The 11,879-nt window shown below is 33.8% G+C and overlaps 2 protein-coding genes across 3 annotated transcripts; both read left to right on the top strand.

Annotated features, from left to right (window-relative positions):
* Window positions 1-913: 913 nt before the first annotated feature.
* Window positions 914-10,262, top strand: LOC106769273 (protein transport protein SEC16B homolog). 2 transcript variants are annotated; one of them, XM_014654821.2, is made up of 14 exons: window positions 914-1,119; window positions 1,254-2,987; window positions 3,077-3,397; window positions 6,288-6,419; window positions 6,496-6,618; window positions 6,760-6,927; window positions 7,079-7,204; window positions 7,288-7,422; window positions 7,996-8,123; window positions 8,198-8,306; window positions 8,385-8,711; window positions 8,815-8,946; window positions 9,042-9,337; window positions 9,443-10,262. In XM_014654821.2, the coding sequence occupies exons 2-14, from the start codon at window positions 1,350-1,352 to the stop codon at window positions 9,888-9,890; spliced, it is 4,083 nt and encodes a 1,360-aa protein (XP_014510307.1). In that variant the 5' UTR covers window positions 914-1,119; window positions 1,254-1,349; the 3' UTR covers window positions 9,891-10,262. The 2 variants fall into 2 exon arrangements, with proteins under 2 accessions (XP_014510307.1, XP_014510308.1); XM_014654822.2 differs by having other exon boundaries at window positions 914-2,987; window positions 8,062-8,123.
* Window positions 10,263-10,966: 704 nt separating this feature from the next.
* On the top strand, window positions 10,967-11,879 carry LOC106767569 (40S ribosomal protein S30). The gene is made up of 3 exons (XM_014652492.2): window positions 10,967-11,115; window positions 11,229-11,366; window positions 11,575-11,879. The coding sequence occupies exons 1-3, from the start codon at window positions 11,112-11,114 to the stop codon at window positions 11,619-11,621; spliced, it is 189 nt and encodes a 62-aa protein (XP_014507978.1). The 5' UTR covers window positions 10,967-11,111; the 3' UTR covers window positions 11,622-11,879.

Raw genomic sequence — 11,879 nt, forward strand, 5'->3', positions numbered from 1 at the left:
CAGAATTAGCCGGTGAAAGTGAAATGGGATTCTACTTGAAGTAAGTTAAAAGACATTTTTAAGTCTCTTAAAAAAATTAAGAAATGTAAAAATATTACATTTTTAAATCTATTAGAAAAGTAATAGATATAAAAATATTAATTTAAGTCTGTTAAAAAAAAATAACAAATGTAAAATTATTAATTTAAATTTATTAGAAAAACAACATAAGTAAAAATATAACTTTTATTTACAAAACTATCAATACATATTTTTTAAGTCTGTTTTGTTTAAAGAGACATAAATTCATATTCTTAATAAGTGTATTTTGCACTAGTGTGTAAAGTTTAAGTATAAAATTTTAATGGTATCTATGAATCACTAATTTATATAAGTGCATGGGTCTCTCGTTGAAAGTACCCCATTTTTTAGTTTTCCTTGCAATGAAGACCTTTTCATTAATCCCTTTTAAGTTGCTTGATAATACTAAAAAAAAAATTAAGAAAAAGTGATCGTTTTGTAAATATAATTTCTTTATGCGCTTAAATCCTAAAGTCTTAAGTTTTAAGCATAGTTAACAATGCATGTCTCCTTATCAATGCATCCACCATTATTTTTATTTTTATTATAGTTTTTTATATCATCGTTTGGTGAATCACAAATCAAACAATTAACTTTTCTTCATGAGTGGGTCACTTTGTACACATGGGGAGTTTTGACCTTAGTACAGCCCCTAGTCGTGAACGGTTGATGCAATTGCATGCAAATAATACACGTACATATTTTTTTTTCAATTAATTTTTTAATACAGGATTGTGTATGTGGTAGTATAGTAAAAAAATGAGAATTAAAAAATAGAGAAGTGAATGGAGCAATAATAAATGTAAAAAATAATCTAAAATTGACAAAAAGAAAAGATTGTAATTTGGTGTTCTTGATAGTAGGTGAGGTGGTGCGAAATCCAGGGCTTTCCACCCTTTACTACTCTCTCTCTCTTTCTCTCTTTCGTCTCTTTTGATTGTTTTCTGTCTGATTAAAACTGGATCTCTGACGCAACCTCATTCTTTTATTTTTTTTATGTTTTTGCTCTGCGGCCCAAAACGTTGCGTTTTATTGAGAAGGAAACTTTGCAATTCCCGGGTAATGCCTTTATATTTTAATTTTTTTAAATTCCTCTGCGTTCTTGGATTGCGTGCATCATAGGATTCGCATATCTCGTTTCTGTTTTCGTTGGTGTCTATTTTGGATTCGAATCTCGTGGTTGCGAATTGTAGGAGGTGAAATCAAGGATTGTTTGAGTGCGGTTGTGACGATTTCCTTCCGCCGAATTGGTGACCGGTGCAATTCAGAAGGTTTATGGTTTGGCCGTGATGGCTTCGAATCCTCCACTGGAGGATCAGACGGACGAGGATTTTTTCGATAAACTTGTGGAGGATGACAATGAGCATTTTAATTCTGGCCATGGTGATGAAGGTTATCATAATTCTGATGACGTCAAAGCGTTTCCGAATTTAGGGATCGATGGTGATGCTGGAGAATGTCGGAATGAGAGGAAACAGGAAGAATGGGACGAAAGTGGTGTGCAATTGGATGGTGGGAATGCCCAAGAGGGAGGTTTTTTGGCGTCCTCTGGTTCATTTGGAGGTGATAGTGCGATGGATCGTGGTGATCATGGGATGGGTTTGGAGAGATCGTCAGTTTCCGATGTGAGTAAGAGCAATGGGATCAACAATTCCGAGGTTAAGGAGGTGGGTTGGAATTCTTTTAATGTTGATGCAAATGGAGATAATGGATTTGGATCGTATTCTGACTTCTTCGGTGAATTGGTAGAAGAATCTGGCAAAACATGTAATGATTTTAATAATGAGGTGAAATCCGGTAATGAAATTCAAAATGATGGGTCATATTCTTTAGGTAATTATGAACCATGTCAAGAGGGTAAAGGTTACGATACATCTCAGGTAAATAAAACAAATGGGCAAGATCTGGGTAGCACTCAGTACTGGGAGGATCTTTATCCTGGCTGGAAGTATGATCAGAACACTGGGCAATGGTATATGGTAGATGGCCATAATGATAATCAGGGAAGCTCTATGGCCAACACGACTGCAAATTGGGCAACTGCTTCTGATACTGTATCGGAGGTTTCTTATATGCAACAAACTGCGCAATCTATGGTTGGAACTTTAGCTGGGACTAACACAACCGAAAGTGTATCATGCTGGAACCAAGCTTCGCAGGGGAATAATGGGTATCCTGAACATATGGTTTTTGATCCTCAGTATCCCGGTTGGTATTATGACATGATTGCTCAAGAATGGCGCTCGTTAGAAACTTACCATTCATTTATTCGATCTGCTGGTCATGGACAGGAAAGTAGGCGTGCTTCTACTGAAAAAAATTTGTCCAATGATGTCAGTTTATATAGAGAGTATGGTCAAGATGGCAATTATGGTTCACTTGACGCTGGTACTCAGACTACAGATGACAAGTGGAGTGGTTCATATGGTATTCACCATCTCCAGGGTCAAGACACACACACAACTGAGAGGGCTACTAGAAATGAGGATACTGCAACTTCTGGTGGAAACAGACCATTTGGGTATTCTTTTGGCTCAAATATTTCTGTTAATAAAGATCAACAAAATAACCCTGCCTCATTTGAAACAGTTTCGTACAGTAAAGTGAACCATGATCATGGTTTGGCTGATGGAACTCTTGAGAGACAAAACTCTACTCCTAGTGGGAACGTTCCTCAACATTTTAATTATTCAAATACACAGTTTAATGAACCAAATAATTTCTCAAATGAATATGCTAGAAGTCAGAAGCCCTTCAGTTACTCCCAGGCACAGTCATCGTTCCAGGATACACATCAGTCTTGTGCACCTGATGTTAGAAGATCATCAGCTGGACGTCCCCCTCATGCCTTAGTAACCTTTGGATTTGGTGGAAAAGTCGTTGTAATGAAAGATTCTAGTTTTTCGAGTTCATCATATAGAAGCCAGGTCAACTCTTGGTTCATGTTTTCAGTTTTGATCGATGCTTCGTTTGATTTTTGTTATAATTAACACTTGTCGTTGACTTTTATCTGAAGACTTCTGTCCAAGGATCTGTTTCTGTGTTAAACTTGATGGAAGTTATCAATGGAAGTATTGATTCTTCGAGCGTTGGCAGTGGCGCTGGTGATTATTTCCGTGCTCTCACTCAGCAATCTTTCCCTGGTCCATTGGTTAGTGGAAGTTTTGGAAATAAAGAGTTGTACAAATGGATAGATGAGAGGATTGCACATTCTGGATCAACTGAAATGGATTATAAGAAATGTGAAAGGTTGAGACTTCTTCTCTCCTTGCTTAAAATAGCCTGTCAACATTATGGAAAACTACGTTCTCCTTTTGGTACAGACACCATACGAAAAGTAAGTTAAATTTATTACCCTTCAATTTTATTTTATTTTTTATATTTTCTATGCCACTGTTCATTTAATTTATGTTCTTTGCAAGATTGATAAAAAAGCTTTGTGAAGACTTGCTTTGAGCATTATTTTACAGAACTATGCTTGATTAGTAATTTCCACTCTTTCTTTTATATATTTATTATAATGTAGAAACGAATAAGAATAAAAAGAAAAAGAATCATATAATTTTTTTTATTGAAATCAAGAAAATTTATTAGCTTTTTTCTCTTCAAAAATATCATAAATTATACTTAACAAGAGATTAAGAAAGAAATATTGATTTTCAATATACATTACCAATGTTTGGTTCAGCTTGATCTAATAGGTCCATGGTAAAGTTTAATGGCCTTGTTTGACCCATTTTTCAAATACAATACAATTTGTAGTCTCAAGAAACCATCCTAATTTAATTTAGGCCATAGGACTAATTATCCATTTTAGCTCTTTTTAAAAAAAATAAAATGAAATAAGTTAAATTAAAAAATCTAAGAAATAAATAATATATATATATATATATATATATATAAAATCTAAATTACTCTAATGAAAATTATTTTAACTTTTAGATATGCAAGTTTTAATATATAAATTATGATACAAGTATATATGTTTTAATAAAATTATATTGCTTTATTTGTTTGAATATTATTATTTTAGAAGTTGACTAATTCATAAATTTACGGATTAGATCTCGTAAATCCATTTAGATCTTAGATCATAGAGTAAACGGGCTAAGAAAAAAATGATTGAATTCAATTTAGATCACGTTATTTTTAATTATCAGGTGATCAAATTATTTTTGCATGCTTTTAGTCTGAGTATATTTATTATGGTATTTTAATCCAATACTAATATGACAGACAAAGTCAAGATAAAAGAATTATTTCGTATAGAAACTAAATATAGTAATTAATCAAAATCATTAATTTCTTTATTCTTTAGTGGTCATTCATCAAGCTTACAAGCTCATGCTGAAATTTTTTAATTTTGTGACTCAGGACGAGGTTGAGATAAATAAATTAAATATCAACTTCTTTCTTCTTCAAAAATGGAGAAAGAGTTATCATAATTTAATTACAATATAAGAAACAATTTATGATCTAGGATATTTATACCGAGAGAATACAATTAAAAGCAAATAAACAGTCCATATTCTATGTATATCTATGAGAAGTAATTAAAAGCAATCCAAATAAAAAATAAAGTTGACATTCAAATTTTAAAACAAGACATATTCTTTCTATCAACAAAATTATTTATAAAATGCGTTAAAAACGTAGTTCAGTCCTCTCTCTCTCTCTCTCTCTCTCTCTCTCTCTCTCTCTCTCTATATATATATATATATATATATATATATATATATATATATATGTCAATTTTTTCTATTAATAAACATATTCATACATTAAATTTATAAAAAACAATTAAAATAAATTAAATATTAATGTAAAAAATAAGATATTGCAATATTTAAAAGAAGACCCGCTACAAACACCAACCAGAAAAAAGAAAGCTGTTCGACTTTCTATTCTTATCTTCTTATGTCTTCAAAGATAAAATAAAAAATAATAGGCTTAATAGCATCTTTAGTCCTATACATGTTTAATGATTTAATTTTTTTTCTTTATTTATTTTTTACTTAATGTGATCTCTATATTTTTTAAATATATTGGTAATACAATTACTCTTTTTATGAATTTATTGTCCAATTCTAGCAGCAAAATGGGAGGAATGAAGTTAACATTGATCTAATGGAAAAAATAAATTGAATTTTTCTAATATATATATATATATATATATATATATATATATATATATTAGAATCACATTGAGTAAAAAATAAATAGGAAAAAACATCGAATCATTATTATGAATTTAAGGACAAAAAAGGTTATCAAACCAAAATAATATAATACTTAATAACACTACTCACTCAGCTCTCCCCCTTATGCCTCAATAACATTAATAGTTAAAACATATAATATATTCTGTGTTTTTCCAGATTGGATTAAACATCAAATATATTAACAAAATGTACTGATAATACTAATTACTTGTAAATCCAAAACGATTGGTGCAGTAAAAGGAAGGGTACAAGATTGAAATTTAGAAGGGATGGATATATTATATTAGGAATTAATGCAAATGCTGATAACATTTTTTGGGTTAGGGGGTGACTGCCCCTGTTTCAATATATGTGTTCTGTCCCTGGATGTTAATAACATATGTAACTTTGCTTCCTGCCTTTTTTCTTGTCAATTGCTTTCCGGAATGTTTGTTGTGCCATAATATCTTCGTAGTTGGAAAAGTCATTCTTGCGAGCAATCGTTCTCATTCATATTTCTTTTGCTTGATAAGCAGATATATGTTATGGTGTTGATAGTTAGGAACATAGAAGAGAGACTAAGGAGGAAATTGAGTAAATTTTATTGTATTTGGCATATAAACTACACCGTTTGATTTTTATTTTTTATTTTTTATTTTTTATAGTAGAATAGCTTATAATTATTCCATGACTTTTCACTGAACAAACTGATTTAAAATTTGTAATGATCTTTCAAATATTCAACGGGTATTAACGCACAACCCCTCATCTTTAAACTACCTCACAACTTTTTTATTTTTTAATTATTACTTGTAAATGTATTTGCCGTACCTTCTTCAGCACGAGAAGGAAAATTTTGTCCAAATAGGAACGTGGAAGTATTCAGGAAATATTTGGTAATGATCTATGTGGTTGTTCTAACCTTATCATGCCCCATTGATAGTTTTGATTCAATTGTTACATATTCCACTTCCGCACAGTATCACCTACAGATTTGGTGACCTTCTTTGTTTGTATTTTGAACAGGAAAATGATACTCCTGAAGCAGCAGTTGCAAAGCTTTTTGCATCTGCCAAGACGTTTGGCAAGGAGTTCACTCAATACGGTGTGCTAAGAAGTCACTGTCTGCAAAATTTGCCTTCTGAAGCTCAAATGCGGGTGTGTATAAGTTAACTCCAGACAAACCCTACAGATTTTTAAATATGCACATTTGTTGATTTATATTTTGATCCAGGCAACGGCTTCTGAGGTACAAAACCTTCTTGTCTCTGGAAAAAAGAAGGAGGCTTTGCAGTATGCACAAGAAGGTCAATTGTGGGGACCTGCGCTTGTTCTTGCTTCACAACTTGGCGATCAGGTTAGCTGTCTTTTTTCTGGTGTTGAATACTGTATTGAACTATTGATACTGAAATATCTGAATTAGATTGTCCCTTGTCTTATAGTCCTTTTTTAACCAGCTTTTATTGTGGAATGAACTTTGTACATTTATGTATTGCAGTTCTATGTTGACACAGTGAAGCAAATGGCACTTCGTCAGCTAGTTTCAGGATCACCTTTGCGCACATTATGCCTTCTAATCGCTGGACAGCCAGCTGAAGTATTCTCTCCTGGTAGCTCAGCTCGTGGGGATCCTAACTCTTTGAATATCCCTCAGCAGCCTACACAGGTGATCTCATTGGGATGATCTAGGAACCTATGCAAGGATTATACACTTCAGTTTTCATTTTTCCAAGTTTCATTCTTTTCAAAGGTTAATGTTTTTTTTTTTCTAATTCAACTAGGAAACTCATAACTTTCTTGTTACTTTGCAATTTCAGGTTGGATCTTTTGACATGCTTGTTGATTGGGAGGAGAATTTGGCTGTAATAACTGCAAACAGAACGAAAGATGACGAACTTGTAATTATTCATCTTGGTGATTGCTTGTGGAGAGAAACAAGTCAGGTATAGTTTTCAATCTATGTTTCTGGTTTTTTAATGATTATGCAGATTTCAATTTTGCTTCTAACTTGGGAGACATATTTTAGATCATGGCTGCACACATATGCTATTTAGTTGCTGAAGCGAACTTCGAATCATACTCAGATAGGGCAAGGCTCTGTCTAATTGGAGCAGATCACTGGAAATTTCCTCGAACTTACGCTAGTCCAGAGGCTATCCAGGTTCGTTGAAATATCTTTTAACTCTTTAGGTTGCTTCTTGAACTAAATTTGGTTGTTCTGTTGCATATAGCACGAACATGTTTTGAGTTTTTTTTACCGGAAAATGTAATGTACACTGTATATTTGCCATCCCTTCCTCTATGCGTTGGACTTTTCTGGTTCCTAATTGCTTGATTTTCTAGGATTCTACAATGCTCGATCTTTGATATTTCATTAAATGTCTAAGAAAACATCCCCTTATTTAAAACCTTGCATGTAGTTTATATTATCTCTTCAACCCTAGGTTTATCAACGAAGGAATGTGACATTTTAAAAACCGCGTGTTCTGTAAGGCCTTTAAATAACCTGTCTGCGTAAAATACATGTGCCTTAGCATTTCCTTTTATCGAATAATAATTGACAATGTAAAGTATATAAGATTTTATATTGGTGAATTATAATTGACAATTTAAATAAAATATTTTATATCGATAGTGCATGAGCATTTAAACTCAATATTAAATATGATACAATTGTTTTGTGAGATGTATTGAAGTACACAAAGCTGATCTAACTTAATGGTTATTTGAACAGAGGACTGAATTATATGAATATTCAAAGGTGCTTGGAAACTCTCAGTTTATTTTGCTTCCATTGCAGCCATATAAGCTTATTTATGCATACATGCTAGCTGAAGTGGGAAAGGTTTCAGACTCGCTGAAGTAAGTTCTTAGAATATTGTCTGTACAGTATTATACTTTGTGTAATCTGCCTTATTGGTATTATGTTGCTTCAGGTACTGCCAAGCAGTAATGAAATGCTTAAAAACTGGTCGTGCACCAGAAGTAGAAACATGGAAGCAGTTGGTATTATCTCTTGAAGACAGGATTAGAACCCACCAACAGGTACTTCCTTGTATTTGAGCGAGTCTTCATTATTTTGATTGTTTTGTTATTTAATCTCTTAATTAACAATGTGTTCAGGGTGGGTATGCCGCAAATTTGGCACCTGCAAAATTAGTGGGAAAATTGCTCAACTTTTTTGATAGTACTGCACATCGAGTTGTTGGTGGTGGTTTACCACCACCTGCTCCATCATCGTCATCATCTCAAGGATATGTTCACGGAAATGGACAACATCACCAGCCTGTTGCAAACAGAGTATCGAATAGCCAATCAACAATGGCAATGTCATCCTTAGTTCCATCCGCTTCAATGGAACCTATCAGTGATTGGACAGCTGACGATAACAAAACACCAAAACCTAATAGAAGTGTTTCAGAGCCAGACTTTGGTAGAAGCCCTCGCCAGGTTTATGATTACTATTTAGGATACTTCAAAAAACTTCAGTTTAATGTTTTGTTTATTGTTTTTTTTTTTTTTTTATTGGGGAAAATGGTTGATTTTTTTCCAGGGAACTTCACCTGAAGGTCAAGGAAAAACATCAGTATCAGGGGGTGCATCTCGCTTTTCTCGTTTTGGTTTTGGCTCGCAACTATTACAAAAGACAGTGGAACTAGTTTTGAGACCTCGCCCCGGTCGACAGGTATTATTTTAGTCGTTTCATGTTTCGGGTTTTATTTTCTGTTCTAGTTTCAACGGTGCTTTTGACTATGCCAATTCAAATGGTGCTTTATGAAGGCTAAATTGGGTGAAAAGAACAAGTTTTATTATGATGAAAAACTGAAAAGATGGGTAGAGGAAGGCGTTCAATCTCAATCTGAAGAAACTGCACTACCACCGCCTCCAAAGACTGCTGCTTTCCAGAATGGTTCAACTGAATACAGCTTAAAACATGCACTGAAGAAAGAAGGAACGCCTTCTATGGAGGGATGTGATTTAAAAACAAAAAGTCATGAACATAATCCAGGGATTCCACCAATGCCACCAAGCTCAACACAATTCTCTGGCCGAGGTCGCGTTGGTGTTCGATCAAGGTAAGATAATCATAGGCTTGTTACGATCGTCTCCTTGTTGGAACAAAGCAAAGTTCAACTTTATTTATCTTAGTGGAACTTGAGTGAAATTTGTGGTCTATACAGGTACGTTGACACGTTCAACCCTGGTAGTGGAAGCTCTGCAAAATTGTTTCAGTCATCATCTGTCAAACCTGCTCTGGCTGCCAATGCAAAATTTTTTGTTCCTGCTCACACACCATCATCAAATGAGCAGGCAATGAAAGCTATAACAGAAAGTAATCATGAACATAGTTTAACTAATGAAAATCCTTCAACGTCGTACCAATCGCCTGGAGTTTTACATCGGCCAAGGTTTCAAAGCATGGATACTATTGGTTTCCAGGAAATAATGACGAATGGCAGCAACTCTGAAGTGCCTGCTCATTCACGGCGAACAGCTTCATGGGGTGGTGAGGCTATTAATGATCGATTTAGTTCCACAGAATTGGGAGAAAATAATACTCTTGGTGAAGCTTTGGGAATGCCACCAGAAATGTTTGTGGCCAATGATCTTCAAGAGGTTAAACTTTGAGCACATAATTAAGTTGTAAATATCAAATTTTGTTTATGGTCGTCAGAGTAGTTGGGACATCCCTGTTGCATTGAAGTTCTAAATGTTGTTATCCATCGGGTGAAGTTCAAAAAGAACAACTTTTTTCTTCCCATCCGTTGTTTTACTTTCAATGCCATGGGATATACCACGTAGTTGAGTATAAGTAGTACAACTCATTTGTTCATTTTATTACACAACAAAACGCACTGACACTCAAGGAAAACAGGCCTCAACACATCCAAAAGAAAGAATAGTTTATGGAATTGTGAAATATCTTGCCCTTTTGTAATTTTCATTTCAGCAATTAAATATAATTTAATGATAATTGTGCTAGGTTTTTAAGTCAATCTTGCTTCAGATTTCTCTTTCTATTTTTTCTCCTTTTAGGAAGATTTTTCCTTCATTGTAGAGTTAATTTCTCCCTCTTTTCTTTGTTTGAATCAAATGTATGAAATGCAAATTTTTTGTTTTGTTAAGATGAAAATGTAATTGAAATGTAAAGACCTTTCGTAAGCACGGTTCACGAATTTAGTGTGCACTTTTTTTTAAAAAAAAATAATACTTAACACTCTAAAAAATATATATTAATTAAAATACTATTATTTTGAGTTATAATATGAATGTTTTTTTATCTTTGGTGGTCTCAACATATCATTACTTTTTTTTTTATGATCACTGAACTTAACACGTACTACAGAGGAGACGTAAATATGCGAAGGAAAAAAAAAATGAAGCGTGGCTCTCGAGAAAATCGAAGAAAGGGAATGTGCTGTAATGTGGTTTTTTATCGGTAAAAAAAAAAAAAATTAAATAAAGTCTTCATGCAAAATCGATAGAATTTTTAAACGTATGTTGTAACAATATTTTAAGAATAATTTTTGGCAGTCCAAATAAACAAAAAGACTTGATAAATTAAGCATAAACTATTTTAAAGTAAGTTCATTCAACTAAAAATAAATAAAGCTCCCTTAGAATATAAAATTAGGCACGGCCGAAAAAGAGAAACGTGCACGTGCAACAGTGTTTCGGTCCATAAGAGAAGTGGGCTCAGTAAGTTTGCTAAACGGGCCTAAGGCCCAGTAAGACCTCATAACCATAAACCCTACCTTTACAAATAGAGGATCTCTACCTCTGGCATTGGGATTTTACGGTAGCCGCTGCAGCTGAACGTTTCAGAGAGAGAAGCATCTATTCATCAAAATGGGTGAGTTATTTTCCAATTTCTTTTCAATTTCAATGAGATTTCATGGTTTCCATCAACACGGAGACGATGATGTTATGTCTAAAGGGCTTGTTTGGTTGATGTTTCAATTATAGGTAAGGTTCACGGATCTCTCGCACGTGCGGGCAAAGTGAGAGGACAAACTCCTAAGGTGGCCAAGCAAGACAAGAAGAAGAAGCCACGCGGACGCGCTCACAAGAGAATGCAATACAACCGCCGATTCGTCACCGCCGGTAATTTTGTCTTCTCTCCTTTCCCTACCTTATCCTATGTCTAAAGTCGCCTTCCAACACTTCCCAACTTCTTTAATTCTTACCTTATTTTATCTTTTCTACCGAAAAATAATATTTTTGTTGTCTTAGATTTATAGGGTTTCTGAATTTGGGGCTTTCATAATGTAGTGTTTTAAAGTTTTGATTTTTTTGTTTTGTTTGATTGTAGTGGTGGGATTCGGTAAGAAGCGTGGACCAAACTCGTCGGAGAAGTGAGGGGCCTGTGGATGATTACGGGTTTTCGTAGTTTGCAAAATGTATCACTTGTTTTTGTTTTTATTTGATTGATGACTGAAACCTTGATAGTTACGTTATGCTTCAATGAAGGAGTTTTTTTGGCTCGTTTATTTCGAAACTTTATATTTCCCTCTTAGCAAGATTGTTTTAGAGACTTTCCTACACAGTTTTTGTTTTGCTTCTATTGAATATAGAGGTGAAGTAAGCAAACATGGAATACCAAGCTTATAACTTATA

Source organism: Vigna radiata, chromosome 7 (assembly GCF_000741045.1).
Source record: "Vigna radiata var. radiata cultivar VC1973A chromosome 7, Vradiata_ver6, whole genome shotgun sequence".
Lineage (NCBI taxonomy): Eukaryota > Viridiplantae > Streptophyta > Magnoliopsida > Fabales > Fabaceae > Vigna > Vigna radiata.